This window comes from Cnephaeus nilssonii (assembly GCF_951640355.1).
Source record: "Cnephaeus nilssonii genome assembly, chromosome: 17".
Classification (NCBI taxonomy): domain Eukaryota; kingdom Metazoa; phylum Chordata; class Mammalia; order Chiroptera; family Vespertilionidae; genus Cnephaeus; species Cnephaeus nilssonii.
In genome coordinates this window covers 30350316-30368646 of record NC_137088.1, presented here as the reverse complement: position 1 = coordinate 30368646, position 18331 = coordinate 30350316, and the positions used below count along the sequence as shown (strand labels likewise).

General features: G+C 43.6%; 2 protein-coding genes across 3 annotated transcripts in view; one reads left to right on the top strand and one right to left on the bottom strand.

The window, feature by feature from the left end:
* ARMC8 (armadillo repeat containing 8) overlaps positions 1-10000 on the bottom strand; it is an 88532-nt gene extending 78532 nt beyond the window's left edge. For both annotated transcript variants that reach the window (XM_079794809.1, XM_079794810.1), the window contains exon 1: positions 9706-10000. In XM_079794809.1, coding sequence (XP_079650935.1) covers positions 9706-9750 — 45 coding nt within the window. In that variant the 5' untranslated portion in view covers positions 9751-10000. The remainder of the gene's footprint in view (positions 1-9705) is intronic.
* A 4899-nt stretch (positions 10001-14899) lies between these two features.
* LOC307113432 (aarF domain-containing protein kinase 1-like) lies at positions 14900-17216 on the top strand (the record flags this gene model as incomplete). Its single annotated transcript, XM_079795056.1, is given in 4 exon segments — positions 14900-14928; positions 15667-16162; positions 16401-16439; positions 16443-17216. Coding segments are annotated over 4 exon segments (1338 nt in total).
* Positions 17217-18331: the final 1115 nt, after the last annotated feature.

Below are 18331 nucleotides of genomic sequence, written 5' to 3'. Positions count from 1 at the left end.
GGCGTCGGCTGGGCAGCCGCCATCCAAGGCTTGTCTGCGCCTCGGGCCGGCCCTGGGTGGCTGGGGGGCTGAAGGGACTGGGGGACTCTGGAGGCAGGCGCATGGAGCAGCTGGACCTGCCTGGGGGCGGGCCCAGCCATGCCACACGCCTGCCATCCCGGTGGGGCTGAGGGGGACTGGGCGCCGCCATCTTGTGGCTGTGGGCGTCACCATCTTTGAGGGCGTGGCAGTCAATTAGCATATTCCCTCCTTATTGGCTGTGGATGCCGCCATCTTTGTGAGGGTGTGATGGTCAATTAGCATATTCCCTCTTTATTAGATAGGATCAGGAGCTGTTGATTCATCACCCACATTGTGGCCTAAGACAATCATGAGCCACTTGTGATCTCCATCTAGTCCTCTCTGCCTGTGCCCAGACCCACAAGTGCCTTACTTTGTCCTAGCTTGGATCTGTACCTAAGCTAGCTCTGCCTCCCAGGCCTGCTAAACATCTACTGCACAAAGACCTTTCTGTAGATATAGTATACCTCATGGAAGATCACTGACATAATCTGGGCAACAGATTATGGTTCTTCAGAGCCAAGTATCCCACATGATACCTTACATGAATTTTAAACCATATTGTTATAATTCTTACCATTTCAAAATGATTTTAAATTACTTCAAAATTTTGCTATGTTTTTGTGATTGACTTTGGGATGGGTAGAATAGGAATCGTTAATTCAAGATTGATGTGTGTGTTTCAGGGAATCCTTACTTAGAAATTATGTGATTCTTTAGGCATATGCATATATTTCTGGGAAAGAAGGTATTAAGACTGTTATCCTTAAAAGGTTAATAACCACTGATAAATATGCTGATGACTCTCAAATAATGATTCCCTTTGTATCTGTGGTGTAATAAATATATTGAGTCTTTGTCCCAGTTCCTGGCACAGAGCTCATAAAACCACTGGAATTTCCTAATATGAATGTCTTTGGTTAGTCATAAGGAGCCCCTTTTGAGCACATGAGTTAATGCTAATGAATGATTAAGCTGAGGCCCCTAGAAAGCCTCAGGATGGGACTTATTTCCAGAAAGAGCAAGTGATTAGAGGGTTGGAACTTTCTTTTTTAATATATATTTTTTATTGATTTCAGAGAGGAAGGAAGAGAGATAGATAGAAACATCAATGATGAGAAAGAATCATTAATTGGCTGCCTCGTGCACATCCCCTACTCGGGGGCGGGGGGGGGGGGGGGGGGGGGAGACCAAGCCCGCAACCCGGGCATGTGCTCTTGGCCAGAATCAAACCTGGGACCCTTTAGTCCGCAGGCTGACGCTCTATCCACTGAGCCAAACTGGCTAGAGCAAGGGAGTTGGAACTTTCAATCCCACCCACCAACCTCTGGGAAGGGGAAGAGTAAAGGTCTATAAAAAATTATTGAATAAACTCTGATGAGCTTCCAGATTGCTGAAAGCATCCACATGCCAGGAGGGTGGCAGAACCCAGTTTCACAGGGACAGAAGTTCCTGTACCTGGGACCTTTCCAGATCTTGCCCTATGTACCTCTTCATTTGGCTGTTCATTTGTATCCTTTATAATGAACTACTACACATAAGTAATTGTTTTCCGGAACTTTATGAACTGTTCCAACAAATGATCAAATCGGAGGAGGGACTTATGGAAACCTCTGATTTATAGCTGGTCAGTCAGAGGTACAGAAGAACAACCTGGACTTGCAACTGGTGTCTGAAGTGGAAGTCTGTAGGACTGAACCTTTAACCTGTGGATCTGCATGTAGATCATTCAGAACTGCGTGAAATTGTAGAACACACAGCTGGTGTCCACAGAGAATTGGAGAATTGCTTGGTGGTATTGAAAATATTCCAGAATATCCAACAGCCTACTGGCAACTCTAAATTGATGTCCAGAAAACACTTCAAACTCAGCATGTCCAAAATAAACCTCATTTTTCCTCCTTCTATCTTAACACATTCCTCTCCTAATCCTCAACATCTCAGTACATGATACGACCTAGTTTAAAGGTAAAAATCCTGTAATCATGCTTAATCATGATCATGACTTTCCTTTTCCTCATTCCCCTTATCCAATCAGTCACCACTTACAGCTTTTTGAAAGCCTAACATATTCTTAAAACAAAAGAACCATGTGTTCTATAATCATTTCCCAGGTGGTAAAGACTTCCAAATATTAATTGATCCTAAGGCTAGAAACTCTTCCCAGTGGTTAGAAACGCTCCCAACTTTTCATTTTTAATAGAAAGCATGCCAGTCTCATCATTCCCCCTCTCCCAATAACTGTATTATGAATATACCAGAGAATAAAGCTAACTCTTTATTCTTCTGATTTTATGGAATGAAGTCAAAACAGTTTTCCTTTATCAAAGAGACAAGTGGGGGCTGTTTCTGCAAAACAGCTCTTAATTTGAAATACCTTTCATTCCTATGTGAATGGTCCCAAGGATCATAGTAAAACTGTCCAGTGAAGGCAGCTATTCTTCAATTTACAGAAAGCAAGTTTGTCAATAATTCCCTATCTTTACCCAAAAGCCACTGCAAAACAACCACCAAATCAGGAATAAAAAAGATAACTCAAAATCACTGAAATTCATGGTCTCTAGCACTATTTTAAAATTCTTAATGGCTTGGCTAAGTGGATAGAGCATCAGCCTGTGGACTAAAGGGTCTCAGGTTCGATTCTGGTCAAGGGCATATGCCTGGATTGCTCGATCCCCAGTAGGGGGAGTGCAGAAGGCAGCCTTTCAATGATTCTCTCTCATCACTGATGTTTATATCTCTCTCTCCCTCTCCCTTCCTCTCTAAAATCAATAAAAATATATTTTTCAAAAATTATTGAGAATGAAGAGAATAGGAAGGCTATATCTCCAAGTGAAATAAAAGGGATTCAACATGAAGATGATTCTAATTCTTGGTAAAACTTAAAAGACTGCTTGCGCACTTATTGTCTAAATTCAGGTGGCATTCTTTCCTTAAACAGACAGCAGGATGTCTGGAAACACAATAAGCATCTCCCATTCTTCACACATTGCCAGTAAAGATTAGGAAGTTCATGCTAATTCATTTCTTTTAGCGCCATCTCCAGACATATATATACCCTGTGCTTTTTGGTGCTTTGTAGAGTAAACTAATGGCAGACTTTAAAATATGTTGACCAGATTTTACTTAGCATGTATTAATAAAAACCAATAGATGGCCAGACCACGGTGGCTCAGTGATTGAGCATCAGCCTATAATAAGGAGATCACAGTGCAATTCCCAGTTGGGGCACATGCCTGGGTAGCGGGCTCGATCCCGGGTGTGGGGCGTGCAGGAGGCAGTGATCGATGATTCTCTCTCATCATTGATATTTCTATTTCTTTCTCCCTCTCCCTTCCTCTCTCTGAAATCAATACAAACATATTTAAAATAAAATAAAAACCAAGAGAGGCCAAATTTGTGCTTAGAGGATAGTTGGCTTAAAACTTCACAGAAAACTCTTTTCTAACTATTGTCAGTTGTCCATGTAAAGAGAAAATCAATATGCAGCTTGAGTCCAACAAAATACTTATAGTCATCAAGAACAGAACAAAATTAAGGAATATCCAGAGTTGGAATACACTATACAGTTCTAATAGCTGCTTGTCAAAAAGGCATAACAGTAAAGAAGGCAATTAAAATTAATAAGTGCCTCAGCTGTCCATATTAGCCTACATTTCGTTTCAAAAGCATTTCATTACCTTGCCTCGCTCAAATAATTACAAAATAATCAAAGTAAAATACAATCATCTTCTTAACAGGGTCTTTCACAAAGCATACATTTTCATTTTTAAGTCCAGTTATCAATTGAAAAGAATAGGTCATACCTTCGGTATTATGTCTAAGAATTCTTCACCAAGCCCAAGGTTTTGCAGATTTTCTCCTGTTTTATTTCCCCTAAAAGTTTTATTTTGTTTTACAATTAAATCTATGATCCATTTTGAATTACTTTTTGTATGACGTGTGAGGTTGAGATAAAAATTCATTTTTAACCTATGGTTAAGAGGATAAAAAGGTAAGTAACAGGCTGGGAGAAAATATTTGCAAAGCACCTGACAAAGGACACGTACCTAGAATATATGGAGAAATTTCAAAACTCAGCAGGCAAAAAACAGTCCAATTAGAAAGTGGGCAAAAGGGCATGAAGAAATATTTCACTGAAATATTTAATTCGTATTTTAATAAAATATGGAAGGCAAATAAATAATAAAGGTTTTTTTACACTACTAATCATTATGGAAATGTAAATTAAGGCCATAATAAGATATCACTACATATCTATTAAAAGAGCTAGCCAGATGGCTCAGTTGGTTGAGCTCCCACCCAGGCACCGAGAAGACGAGGTTCGAACCTGGGTTGCGAGCTCAATCCCCAGTAGGGGACATATAGGAGGCAGCAGATCAATGTTTCTATCCCTCTCCCTTCCTTTCTCTAAAGTCAATAAAAACATATTTTTTTAAAATAATGACAATATCAAATGCTGGTGAGGGTGCAGAGAAACTGATCTCTCAGACATTATGGGTGGGAATATAAAATGGTAGAGCCACTCTAAAAAAGTTTGTTGGTTTCTTTCAGAACTAAATCATACAATGTAGCAATTGCACTCTTGGACATTTATCTCAGGGATACCAAAAGTTATGTCTTATTATGGTTGCAAGATGCCCTTCAGCAATAACCATCAGAAAACTAAGGTTTCATTACTTGCAAGGTCATGAGATGGGGGGTGGGAAGCACACGTGCACATGGGTCTGGGGTTCTGCTTTTATTGGAGCTGAGGCTGGGAGCCTAGGGTTTCATTGGCTCACTCTTTATTCATGAATTTAAAATACAAAAACCGAATTTAAAGCTTGGAAAGAATAAAAACAAGCAACTCAAAGGTTTGGTTATTGAGATCAAGTAAAATATCTAAAATAAAGGCACTCAGTGGAGGGACGTGGTCTGTCTCTTTATCTAGTCCTGCAGCTAACAATGTTTATTGGGAACTAGAGGCCCAGTACATGAAATTCGTGCATGGGTAGGGTACCTAGGCCTGGCCGGCGAGCAGGGCTGATCAGGGCTTTCCAGCTGCCAGCAGGGGCCACCCTTCCCTGGCTGCTGGCCTTCGTTCCGCACCACCCCCTGGTGGTCAGCACACATCACAGTGAGCGATCGAACTCCCAATTGAACTCCCGAGGGCACACTTTGCATATTAGCCTTTTATATATATAGAAGAAGATAGGCGTCCTTGAAGGGGATACCTCTTTGAAGTGGATGCCTCAGCAATCAAAGCGTAAGTCAGGCACTTACATAACAAAAGAAAAAATATTATCAAAGTTTACTCTGCAAAGGTCTAACAGGTGAATGATTAAACAAATCATGATACATCCATATTAAGAAGTACTACTTAGCAATAAAAAGGAACAAACTATTGATACACACAACAACTTGGGCAGATCTCAAGGCTACTGTGTTGAGTGATAAAGCCAATCTCAAAAGTCACATACTATAGGACTCCATTTATGTAACATTATAAAAAATGACAAAGTTAGAGACATAAAGAAACTATTGGTTGTCAGGGGTTAGATAGTGGGGAAGAGGGAGTAGGTAGGTGTGACTACAAAGAGGTTGCATAGGGAAGACCTCTGTGATTATAAGACTAATTCCGTATCTTGACTGTGGTGGTGATTACACAAATATACGCATGTGATAAAATGATAAAGACCTGTACACATACCAATATCAATTTCCTGGCTAAATGTAACCAATGGGGGAATCTGTACACAGGAATCTCTCTGTACTATCTTTGCAACTTACGGTGAATACATAATTATTTCAAAATAAAGTTTTAAAAAACGCAATGTTAAATCATCCAAAAGTTTGCGAAACATGAGAGAATTTATAAATTTGTTGAAAAGGGTGATATAATGCTAAGTGAAAACCAAAGAGTGTTATGGATGATCATGGTGCAGCCTAGAAGGAGCTGAAGAGTTTGTTCAACACCCCCAAAACAAATAGTTCAGACATTTATTGAGTACCTAGTATATGCAAGATAGTATTGTAAACAGTACTGGGATTAAGAAAAAGAAATTAATTTACTAAGAAGATAGAATATCTGTTAAAGGCACGGGGCTTCTGCAAAAGCAGTTCCCTTTGCCTGGAATGTTCTTCTATTTTTCTAGTTTGTTCTTACCCATCTTTGAACTCAGCTCATTGTCATTTCTTCAAGGAGACCCTCCCTAACTCCTCACTGCCCTCCACATTAGATCAGATTTCCCTGCTACATGCTTGTAACAGCGCCCTATATTTTTCATCCATAACACTAACAGCCATTCACAAAGAATTGTGTGGATGACTTGATAACTATTTCCCCTATTAGATTAAAATCTCCAAAAGGGCAGCAACAGATCTGTGTAGCTCACCACTGTATTCCCAAACCCAACAACCATGCCTGGAAAATGACAAAAGCTAAAAGTATATCACATGAATAAATCTATACAAAGCTATAATTCATATGTACAAACCATCAGGCAGACAATTAGTTACTGGGATTTAGAAGAACCCTAGATCATTTCAACTTGCGAAAGCCAGTTTATATGGTATAGAAAGTTCACATAGAAGGATAAACAATCTTATACCCAAAGCTGAAAATGAAATGTCAGCCCTTCAGCAATAAAAACCCAATAAAGCCCGGCTGACATGGCTCAGTGGTTGAGTACTGACTTACGAACCAGGAGGTTATTGTTCAATTCCTGACCAGGGCATATGCCCAGGTTGTGGGCTTGGTCCCCAGTGTGGGCTGTGCAGGAGGCAGCCGATCAATGATTCTCTCTCACCATTGATGTTTCTGTCTCTCTCCCTCTCCCTTCCTCTCTGATATCTATATCTATATCTATATCTATATTATATATGTCTATATATATTCCACTAAAAAATTGAAGCAGGGATGTGGCATGTCCAATGTGCTCTATAGAAAACTTAATGTGGAGAATGAACTTGAACTGCGAGGATAAGACAATAGAGACAGTAAAAATATTTGAGAGAACACTGTAGTAATGCAGGCACAAAATGAAAGGGTGACCATGGGAACAGACAGATGTGAGAAACACTAAGAATAAAGAGCCATCAAAACTTAAGAACTAATTAGATATAGGGGCATGAAAGGGGAAAGAGTCCGAGATAATTCAAGGGGTTTATAGTAAGTGATCAGTTAAAGATAGTATCATTAATAGAAATGGGAAATCATGACCAAGTCTTCTTAGGGGATGGAATGTGCTTAGTTGGAAGTGATGGGTAACATCCACACAATTAAAGATGTAAGACCAGATGGAGAAAAATCAAGGCTGGCAATGTATATGGTATGAGGTGATTACAGTTAAGGTTATAAGAGTGAATAAGATCTCTCAAAGGGGAGAAGGTAAAAAAGGCCTTAATAAAAATCCTTTAAAACCATTTGATTTGCCCCTTGCTTGAAGTATGTTTATCAAGCTAAAGAGTCATTCAGACTGAACTCCCTAAGGGCATGTTTGCTCTCATCCTTGCATTCTCTCCAGTATATATTACAGGTGCAGAATAAGTAGCCTATTCAGGGAATCAATTATTTTAAAGATACTTTCTGATTAATATTTCCTGTTCCACCTGCACTTTGTATTTCAAAAGGTGGTGTCCTAGGTAGTACTTTGAAAGGAACAGTCTTCACTTGAGTATAATCAGTGAGTTTAGACAGTTTAAGTCATTTATCCAAAAATCTGATTTCCCAAGGCTCTAAGAAAGTGCGGGGGGAGGGGAAGGTGGCACTTTCGACAGCAAAGTACTGAGCCAGAGAAACCAGACTTTGAGACTGTGAAAATCTTTTTTTTTTTAAAGCTCCCAGTGAGACTAGGACTAAAGCAAATCCCCACAAGAAGTAGGGAACATTCTTCAAGAAGGTTTTGAATAAAATTAATCAGAAACTATTTACTGAGGGAGTGAAATAAAAAATTTCAACTGTATGCACTATACAAGTTGGCAATGTACAAAATGTAAAGAAGTTTTCGGGTGAAATGAAAGATAAATGAGATAATAAAAGGGAACTGAGAACAGTGTAGACACTATATATATATATATATATATATATATATATATATATATATATATAATTGATTTTTTACAGAGAGGAAGAGAGAGGGATAGAGAGTTAGAAACATCGATCAGCTGCCTCCTGCACACCCCCCACTGGGGATGCGCCCGCAACCAAGGCATATGCCCTTGGCCGGAATCGAACCTGGGACCCTTGAGTCCGCAGGCCGACGCTCTATCCACTGAGCCAAACCGGTTTCGGCAGACACATACCTTCTTAAAAACATGAGGGGAAAGTCATTGGCCTGCTCTCCCACAAAACATTTCCTGGATATTCCAGTCAACGGTGGAGGAATGGGCCAATCTGATTCAATACTTAGGTGAACAGTATTTCCCAGTTGCAGTTTAAAAATAAGAAAAAGGACTACTAAAATGGATTAGGAGAGAAACCTGTAGACAGCCCCAAATTAAATTATCAATTGCAGTACGCCAAAAGGCTCTAACCCTGAATCATAAGCAAATGCCCTGTGCTCAGGGAGAGCTGAGCGTGTTTGTGGGAGAAGTCGGGGAAGAGAAAAGAAACCGGTTGGAGTCACACACAGACTCCAGGAACCTGACAAGTCATCTATAACCCAACTACCCTCTCCATGTCAGACTGACTTCCACCACAAGTCTAAAAGGTGGCCAACCAGTGTACACCAGCCAGAGACAGCAAAGGGACTATCGATAAACGGACCATTCAGAATTAGACGGATCTCATTTGTTGCAAAAACCCTTTGAAGTTATCGCCCAGTAACTTTCACCTCTGGCCCTGGATCTCTCCCGCGCCACACAAGGAAAGCCCTGTTTTGTTTAAGCTTAAAACCACCACCACCACCACCACCACCAACCACCACCAGGTATTACTTCCTGGCATGTCAATATGTTCCCTTCTTTCCACCATAGGAAAATTGGATCTGCCTTCTTTTTCTAGATCTGAGTCCCCCTTCAAGGAAAAAGAAATGCCAGGCACACAAGTACTTTCCTTTAGACTCAGGGCTGCAACCTCCAGAGTAGAGAAAAGGGGCTTCAGGAACTACACACACTAGACGTTGCAAGTGATAGGAAACCCCCATTGCCAAGAAGCAAGCTCCAGCCAGTGCCCGCCCGGGTGCTGGGACGCGACAGAAGCCACACAGACCTGGCGTGGCAGCTCGGAGGGTGTGGAGAACAAGAAGCCCGCACCTCTCCTCGCCTAAAGCCGCGGGGGGCAGGGTGGGCGCTCCTTCCCCGGCCGCCGGCACGCCCCGCGCCTCAGGGCAGAGCCCCCGGCCCCGGGAGAAGCGGCGGCACCGCTCAGCGAAGCGCTGGCAAATCCCAAGCCGCGCCCGTCCGCCCAACCACCCCGCCCGCTGGATGCCGTACCGAGAACCTGCACCGGTGGGAGCTCCGGGAGTTGGAGACGTCTCCGGCTCGGCCTGGGTTCCGTCTAGCACACCCGCCTCCCCTCCTTCACTCCCCCCCGCCCCGCGCAAAGCAGAGTCGGGGGTGACCCCAGAGGGGTGGTGCCCCAGAGGCGCACGGCATTTGGGGTGAATGCTGCGCGCCGGGCCCGAGCTCCCAGGCTGGCGGCGGCGGCGGCGGGTCACTCACCGAGAGGACGCTCATGCGGATTGGGGTCTCCAACAGGCACGCCATCTTGAGCCTTCCCACCCGGCTGCAGCGGACGCCGGCGCGGGGGCCGGCACTTTCGACAGCCAAGTATTGGGTCAACCACAGGTACTTATACGGATCGTCAGGCAGGCAGACGAGAATGGACCACGCTTTCTAGACACTGCGGGAGGACGGCCAGGGCCCGCAGAAGGAAGAACGACGGGATACCGCACGGGGGGCCTCCTTACGAATCGTCCGCTGAGAAACAGCAGCTACTCTCAGCCTGGGTTAGAGGTGGGAGCGGACGGCAGTCCCCGCATGCGCACAGAGGATCTGCGGGCCCCACCTGCCGCGCGCGCGGGGGGGGCGGAGCCTCGGGGGCGGGGTCTCGCTTCGCCGCTCCTAGCCTCGCGGACCGATTGGTCGGAATGAGTTCGCGTATTCCTAGTCCCAAGCACTAGTGTGTGAACCCGCGTCTTCTCATTTGAAGCACATTTATCGCGCTCCTCCTTTGCACCAAACTTGTAGCGTCGCTATCTCTATTTTACAGGTGGAGACACCGCGGTCTCAGTTCGTGGCCTTCAGCCACCCAGTAAGTTTCACAACCCGACGCTGAAGTGTGACCGGCTTTGCATGGTCTTGCCTTACCCACCGATTCCGGCGCTGTGTTAAGAGATACTCGAGTCAGAACGTCTGGGTTTAATCCTTGCAGCTTCATTTGCCCGCTGCATTACCTGGGCAAGTTACTTAACCTCCTTTAAGTCCGTTTTCTCTCCGGTTAAAAAATAAGGGTTATGAGGATGGAGCATGTAAAGCTCTTAACACATGCCTGGAATGTAGAAAGCGTTATATATGTTAGCATTTCTCCAGCCTCTGGGTCAAGTAGGAAAAAAAGGGCGACAAATATCTGAATAAGTCACACCAAAACGCTCTGATAAATGAAGTCAAATGAAAATATGCTTCTAACTACAGTGTCTCTGATTGATGAGCTCACCTCTCCCGCTTCGTGTGTGTGTGTGTGTGTGTGTGTGTGTGTGTGTGCGTGTGTGTGTGTGTGGTCGGACAGGTTTCACCTTCGTGCTGCTGGTAACCAGAAAGGTTTTCACAGGATGCTGCAATGAGCCTGTTCCGTTACTTGTTCTTCCATTTCTATAAGCCACTCTCTAAGTAAGGCTGTTCTTACTTCTCCCCTGGGCTACAGCGATAGCCTTCCAACTGATCTTGTAGCCTCCACCCACTCCTTCACTTTGCTCCTTACTGCTTTTCTATCTCCCCCTATACTTGGCTTCTAAATTTATTGTAGCATTAACCATCCTTGCTTATGGGTCTATGTGTCCCTAACAAACTGTTGAGTTTCTGGAAAGCAGGAAATTTTGTTTTCGATTTTCCTTCCGCTAGCTACAACACTATTTCTCAAACTTTAGTAATCTGCATACCATTCCCACGATCTTTGCCAATCTGCACCCAGGTATTATTATTCACTCAGTATCTTTCTAGAGCTAATTTCAAATCATTAAATAATTTTACCCTCGTCCTAAACCGTAATACTCTGTAAAATCAAGTTTATTGTACTCTTTATTTTTATTCTAGTACGCATTAACATAATAACTACAAAGTTTAGAAGTCCATCCATGTATCACCTAAAATCATGTCATGTATTGCGTACTCAACAGCACAAAAATAACCATTACTCAGCTCATACAGGGGCATCAGTTGATTTCTCAGTTGATATTTGCGTGGTATGGAGTTGTGATAGCTGTGTTTGATCCACACTTTATTAGTTCAAGCCATACATCCTCCAGGAAGCCCTTTCCCCGCGTTTAGGTGAGGTGACCCCTCCCTCATGTCTTTCTTCATCCTTCTGTTTTTGCCAATAACACAGTATTTCTAACAATATATTGTAATAATTGTTTGTTGGTTTCCCCTTTATACATGACATGGCAGGCACTAGGAACTTTATCTTCTATGTATCTTGTCTCACTATGTACCTTAGAATACTCAGTAAACGTTTACTGAATGAATTTTTGGCTTAGTTTAGGTGCCACAAAAGGCAGATCCTGGGACAATGATTTGGATACTGATAGTTTGAGAACAGTTTCCAAGGAACAGAATTGATGGGTCAGGGAGAGTGAGAAAACAAAGAAGAAACGTCAATATAAGCATTCATTATTAAAGTCATGTTTATTTCTTTAAGACCTCTGAGAAACATGCAGAATGGCCCCTTGGGTATCCGTCTTGAGGTTGGAGCATTTATTTTTCCATTTGCATCCTGTACAACCTGGTTGAGGTTTCCTCCGGGGCTATTAGAGCTCCCTATCATCCTGAATTGTACTTGTGCACAGAGTAGACAGGACTTCCTTACTTGATGTAGAAAAGCAGAATCTGTAGGTAGATGTGTTTCACAAAGGAGAAGCGAAGATAATTTATGCAGTTTAAATCTGATCTTTTCACCCTTTTCCATTCAAGAATGGAATCTGGAAGTCATAAAACGTATAAAGGAGAGATATTGTGTGTCTGTGTCTGTGTGTATATTTTCTGATGAAATCAGAAAGTCCAGTGAAATGTCTGACAAGTTTAAGATGCAGAGGCTAGAGACACTACACAGAACTCTTTTTATCCTTCTATGATGTTTGCTTCTGTTCAGTTCTACCACCGCAAACGCGCTCTCTCCAGAGTTTTCCCAAGTGTGCTGCCATCTGGTGGTGGTAGGTGTCATAATCACCAAGTTCAATTACAAGATCCTGATAGCAAGAATGGATGTTTTTCCTGATGTTTGTAACATTTTATACACTCAACTTGAAAACTCGTTGCCCAGAAATCTCCATAGCTCACTCCCCTATTCATGAAGGTTTCTGCTCAATATGTCACCATATCATAATGGTCATAATGGTCTTCCAGAACCATCTATACTTATTCATTAAGTACCCTACTACCCTCACCATGACATTTCCTACCCACTTAATCTGCGCTATTTTCAAACATCTATCTTTTAAACACAGTTCTTACTCTCTGTGTCATTTATTTTTCTCCAACTCTTGTTTGGCTAGATTTTACTGTCAAGTCTCCTCCTCCTCCTCCCCCTCCCCCTTCTCCTCCTCCTCCTCCTTCTTCTGCAAAAAATGGCCAGTGGGTATTGTATCCCTGGATTATTATTTTTTTAATGGTTGAAAACAGCTGCTTGTTCACTTCTTTTTTAACGTATCTTGGCTAATACCACATACAGAAAAACAGGACACATTCTAGGTATTTTAAGCAAAAAGATTAGAAAAATTGTTGCAAGAACTAAAGATGCAAAGTGGGAGGGAGAATTTTACTTGAGATCAGGAAAAACAGGAAGTTCACACCACTGAGGGAGCCTGGGGTGCTGAGCTGCCACAATCATTGCCAAAGCCAGAAGAGAAAAGAAATCTTTCTTCTACCTTCTACTCTCTGGCGAGAAAAAAAATTATGAGATATTCTAAATTAAAAAACACCACCACACAGTTGCCTGAGAGTAAAAAACAACAACACATGCCGTGACCGGTTTGGCTCAGTGGATAGAGCGTCGGCCTGGGGACTGAAAGGTCTCGGGTTTGATTCCGGTCAAGAGCATGTACCTTAGTCGCAGGCACATCCCCAGTTGGAGGTGTGCAGGAGGCAGCTGATTGATGTTTTTCTTTCATCAATGTTTCTAACTCTCTCCCTCTCCCTTCCTCTCTGTAAAAACGTCAATAAAATATGTTAAAAAAACAAACAAACAAAAACAACAACAACACACAGTTGCCTGAGAGTGACTAGTTAGCCTGTTAATAGCTGTGGACCAGCTCTGATAATTCCTGTAATCCCAGGAGCCCCCGCTTCTTATTTACATATGACCTTTCCAATCTGCTGCCCACAGTGAATCCACAGGAGTGGACACTTCTTTGAGGACCCTGTTGCACCTATCCCAGAACTAGCTCCACTTCACTTCCTCCCATCCCTTCTGTCTATAGCTAATGTAACTCCTTTCAGAAAGGCTTACATCTTTCTGCCCCTACTTTATGTATTAAAGCACTTGCAAAATTCTGGGACAAAAGGCATGTCTTTCCTGCCTAACCATTTTGTGGGTAGTTTAGACCTTATGCTCCAAGATGAATTTTTTTTCCTAGCAATGGTCTAATAAACCCTTTCTTTTAAAATGACTTTCAGCCTTGGGAACTAATTTTTGTTGTTGTTTAACATCGTACAAAAGTGTTTCTCGTTTGTAAAACCTAATGCAGACCTCAGCTGGCAAAGGGTGTTTAAGAAATACATAGTTTGAAAATTGCTGGGCTATACCATCTAGGTTTGTGAAACATCTGTGAAGTTCACCCAGACAAAAATTGCCTAACAATGTGTTTCTCAGAATGTATTCCTCCCTGTTAAGGAGTGCATGGCTGTATTGTCATCTATAGGAAGTTTAAAAACAAGCAAAGCTGATCGATCATGATAGAGGTTAGAATAGTGCTTTCCTTTCGGAGTAAGGGACTTGAGAGGAAGCCCAAGGGAATTTTTTGAAATGCTGGAAACAATTTATATTTTGAGATGGGTGGTGGTTCTGTGTTATTACATTTGCAAAAAGGCACCAAAATATGCACTTAAGATTGGATTTGTTCATGTTATTTTAAGTTAGCCCTCATTTAAAATGTTTTACATAGAGGAAAAAATCCAGAAAAAGACAATTCTAATAGATTAAATATCAAATGAAAAAAGTTAATTTAGCAATGTTATATATTTTTAAAATCCAGTACAAAAGGAGAATAAAATATTAAAAATAATAGAAAATATTAAATTTCTATCTTTTCTACGCTTTTGATCAATTTAAATATCATGAAAATTATATATGTTGCTAGGTATATACTGAAAAGGGAACTTTTAGTGGGAACTGTTAGTAGGAACGCAGATTGGTGCAGTCACTGTGGGAAGGAGTATGGAGTTACGCCCCAAAATTAAAAACAGAACTGCCTTATGACACAGCGATTCCACTTCTAGGAACTTATCAGAAGAAATCCGAAACACTAAATTGAAACAATATATGCACCCCTATATTCATTGCAATGTTACTTACGATAGCCAAGATTTGGAAGCAGCCCAAGTGCCCGTCAGTAGATGAGTGGATAAAAAGGCAGTGGCGCATTTACATAATGGACTACTATTCGGCTGTAAAAAAGAAGGCAAGCTTACCCTTTGCGATAACATGGATGAATTTGGAGAGCATCACGCTAAGTGAAACCAGTCAGAGAAAGACAAGTACCATATGATTTCACTCATTTGGGGAATTTAATGAACAAAATGAACTAACAAGCAAAACAATGACAAACTCATAGAGAGCTGGCTGACAGCTGTCGGGGCGGGGTGGAGGAATTGAGCAAAAAAGAAAAAAAGAGAAAACAAAAAGCTCACGTAAAGTGACAACAGTGTGGTGATTGCGGGACAGGATGGAGGTGGTGGGGTGGAGGAGGGTAAAGTGGCGATAAAAAAAAAAAGGAGCAGAGATGGATTTACTATTCTCCTTATGTTCTTGATTAGATGTTGTCAAAGGTGTTTTATTTGCTTGTTTCCGTCTTGGCCACTCACTCGTCAATTGACAGTGTGGTCTTTTCCTCCGGGACGTTTTGGGGACACTCATGTGCTTTCGCTGAGCTTGCTGTCTAGTTATGCGAACAACTACTTGCTAGAAAAAAAATAAAAAACAAAAAATCACCGAAACCGGTTTGGCTCAGTGGATGGAGCGTCGGTCTGCGGACTGGAGGGTCCCAGGTTCGATTCCGGTCAAGGGCATGTGCAGTGGTTGCGGGCACATCCCCCGGTGGGGGGTGTGCAGGAGGCAGCTGGTCGATGTCTCTCTCTCATCGATGTTTCTGGCTCTCTATCCCTTTCCCTTCCTCTCTGTGAAAAATCAATAAAATGTATTAAAAAAAAATTCTGTCCCCTGACCCTCACCTCTCCCCAGCCTCTCCCCAGACTCTACAAGTCCGCACCTCCACCTGCACCTCAGCCGGGTTTCCATGATTTGTTTGTGAGCTTTGATGACACCCCTATGGGGGCCGCCTCCCTGGCCCAGGTCCATAAGGCAGTGCTGTGTGACGGGCGGACGGTGGCTGTGAAGGTCCAGCAACCGAAGGTGCAGGTGCAGAGCTCAAAGGACATTCCCCTGATGGGGGTGCTCGTCCTGGCTGCCAAGCAGCTATTCCCAGAGTTTGAATTCATGTGGCTGGTGGATGAAGCCAAGAAGAACCTGCCTTTGGAGGTGTATTTCCTCAGCGAAGGGAGGAACGTGGAGAAAGTGGCCCAAATGCTCAAGCACTTTGACTTCTTAAAGGTCCCCCAAATCCACTGGGAGCTGTCCACCAAGCGGGTCCTTCTGATGGAGTTTTTGGATGGCGGGCTGGTCAACGACAGAGACTACATGGAGAGGAACAAGATTGATGTCAACGAGATCTCGCGCCACTTGGGCAAGGTACACAGTGAAATGATCTTTTTTTAAAAAAAATATTTTTATTGATTTTTTACAGAGAAGAAGGGAGAGGGATAGAGAGTTAGAAACATCGATGGGAGAGAAACATTGATCAGCTGCCTCCTGCACACCCCCTACTGGGGATGTGCCTGCAACCAAGGTACATGCCCTTGACCGGAATCGAACCTGGGATCTTTCAGTCCACAGGCCGACGCTCTATCCACTGAGCCAAACCAGTTAGGGCGACAGTGAAATGATCTTTGTCGACGGCTTCCTGCACTGAGACCCCCACCCGGGCAGCGTGCTGGTGCGCAAGGGCCCCGACTCGGGAAAGGTGGCGATTGTCCTGTTGGATCAGGGGCTCTACCAGGTGCTTAAGGAAGCGTTCCGCCCGGACTACTGCCACCTCCGGCAGTCTCTGATTTGGACGGACATGGAGAAGGTGAAGAAGTATTGCCAGCGTGTGGGAGCTGGCGACTTCTACCCCTTGCTTGCCTGCATGCTGACGGCCCGCTCGTGGAACTCGGTCAACAGTGGCATCAGCCAAGCTCCAGTCACCGCCACTGAGAACACTGAGATCTGCAACAACGCGGCCACCTACCTCCCCCAGATCAGCCAGTTCCTGCCACGCCAGATGCTGCTCATCTTCAAGACCAATGGCCTATTGCGAGGCATCGAAGCCACCGTGGGCACCTGCGCCAGCTCCTTCCTCAACATGTCACGTTGCTGCATCAGAGCGCTGGCCACGCACAAGAAGAACACCTGTTCATTCTTCAGAAGGACCCAGATCTCCTTCAGTGAGACCTTCAGCCTGTGGCAGATCAGCCTTCATGAACTCGTTCTGCCTGCGAAGGGGCTGAGGCTGGCCAGCTGGGTCTTGGCCCTGCTTTGCTGGCTGTTGCCTGCTCCGCACCGAGTGGCCTTTCTATCCCCTTCCCTTTTTCGGTGTGACTCTATGGTGGGCATGTCTTTGCCAGTTGCCCTGTTTCTGCCACATGGTGGCCTGGAGTCCCGAGGTCACTGTCTGGAATTCCTGTCCCACCATAGCCCTGTCTGAACCACAAGCTGGCCATGCCGTAGTTTCCCTCCTTATCCAGGGAGAGGGCACACAGTCTGCTTTCTGACTCTGGGCGTGTGCTGGTGGTTGGGATGTCCCCCCCACTTCCATTAGCCCTACCTGTGTCGGGGTGGCCCATGAATCCCACAGAGGGCGCATGAACTTGTAGGAAGTTTGACTTTGCTGGAGGGGAGCAGGGTCTCTGAGCTGGCTGGAGACAGGTTCCCTCTCTTTGCCCTGTCACTGTCCACAGGGGTCACACCCAGATTCAGTAGGTCCTAGCTCTTACTGAGCACCTTGGCTCAAGGACAGTAATTGTATATGAGTCTCTGTGATTTAATTGACCCCATTCATGGGGCAGAAAATCCCCAAATTTGAGTCTTATTTTCTGTTCCCATTATTCATAATACAACAAGCAGGTTTCCCACTGACCACAGATGAGTCGCAATCCCTTTATTTTCTGAAAGAATTAATTGTTCTTAGTGACTAGTTGGATGTGCTCAGGGGCCTGAGAGAATAATTTGCAAAATCTGTTGTTCATCATGAGGATACATACTGGATATTATATTTTATGGTGTCTTTTATAGCCACTTAAGTAAATATGTTTTTTTGTTCAAGGTATAAAAAAACAAATCCTGATAATTTTAGGAAATTTTTGGGGAGGTCTTTTTAAAACCTCAGTGAGACTTTACGTTTATTTTAAAACTAGAGGCCCGTTGCCTGATATTCATGCAAGAATAGGCCTTCCTTCCCCTGGCTTCACTCCCAGCCGCCTGGGAGCTGGCAAGTCCGGCTTCTGTCAGAGCACCAAAGCCTTAGCTCCCTCCGCCGACCCCTCCCTCTCCCCTCCCACTCCCCTCCCTCTCCCTCATAGCAGAAGTCCCGCCCCAATTAATCCACCAACTTTGTTGGGTTAATTTGCATACTCACTCTGATTGGCTGTGGGCATAGCAGAGGTGTGGTCAATTTACATGTTTGTCTATTATTATTATTAGGTTAAGATTAGGTAAGACTATTTTTAGTTTTTGGTTCTTTAAAATCTTTTTTGTTTAATTTCTAATTTGCTTCCAGGAATGCATCTTTGCCGTGAGAGCTTCATCCTAGGGAATTAGCCA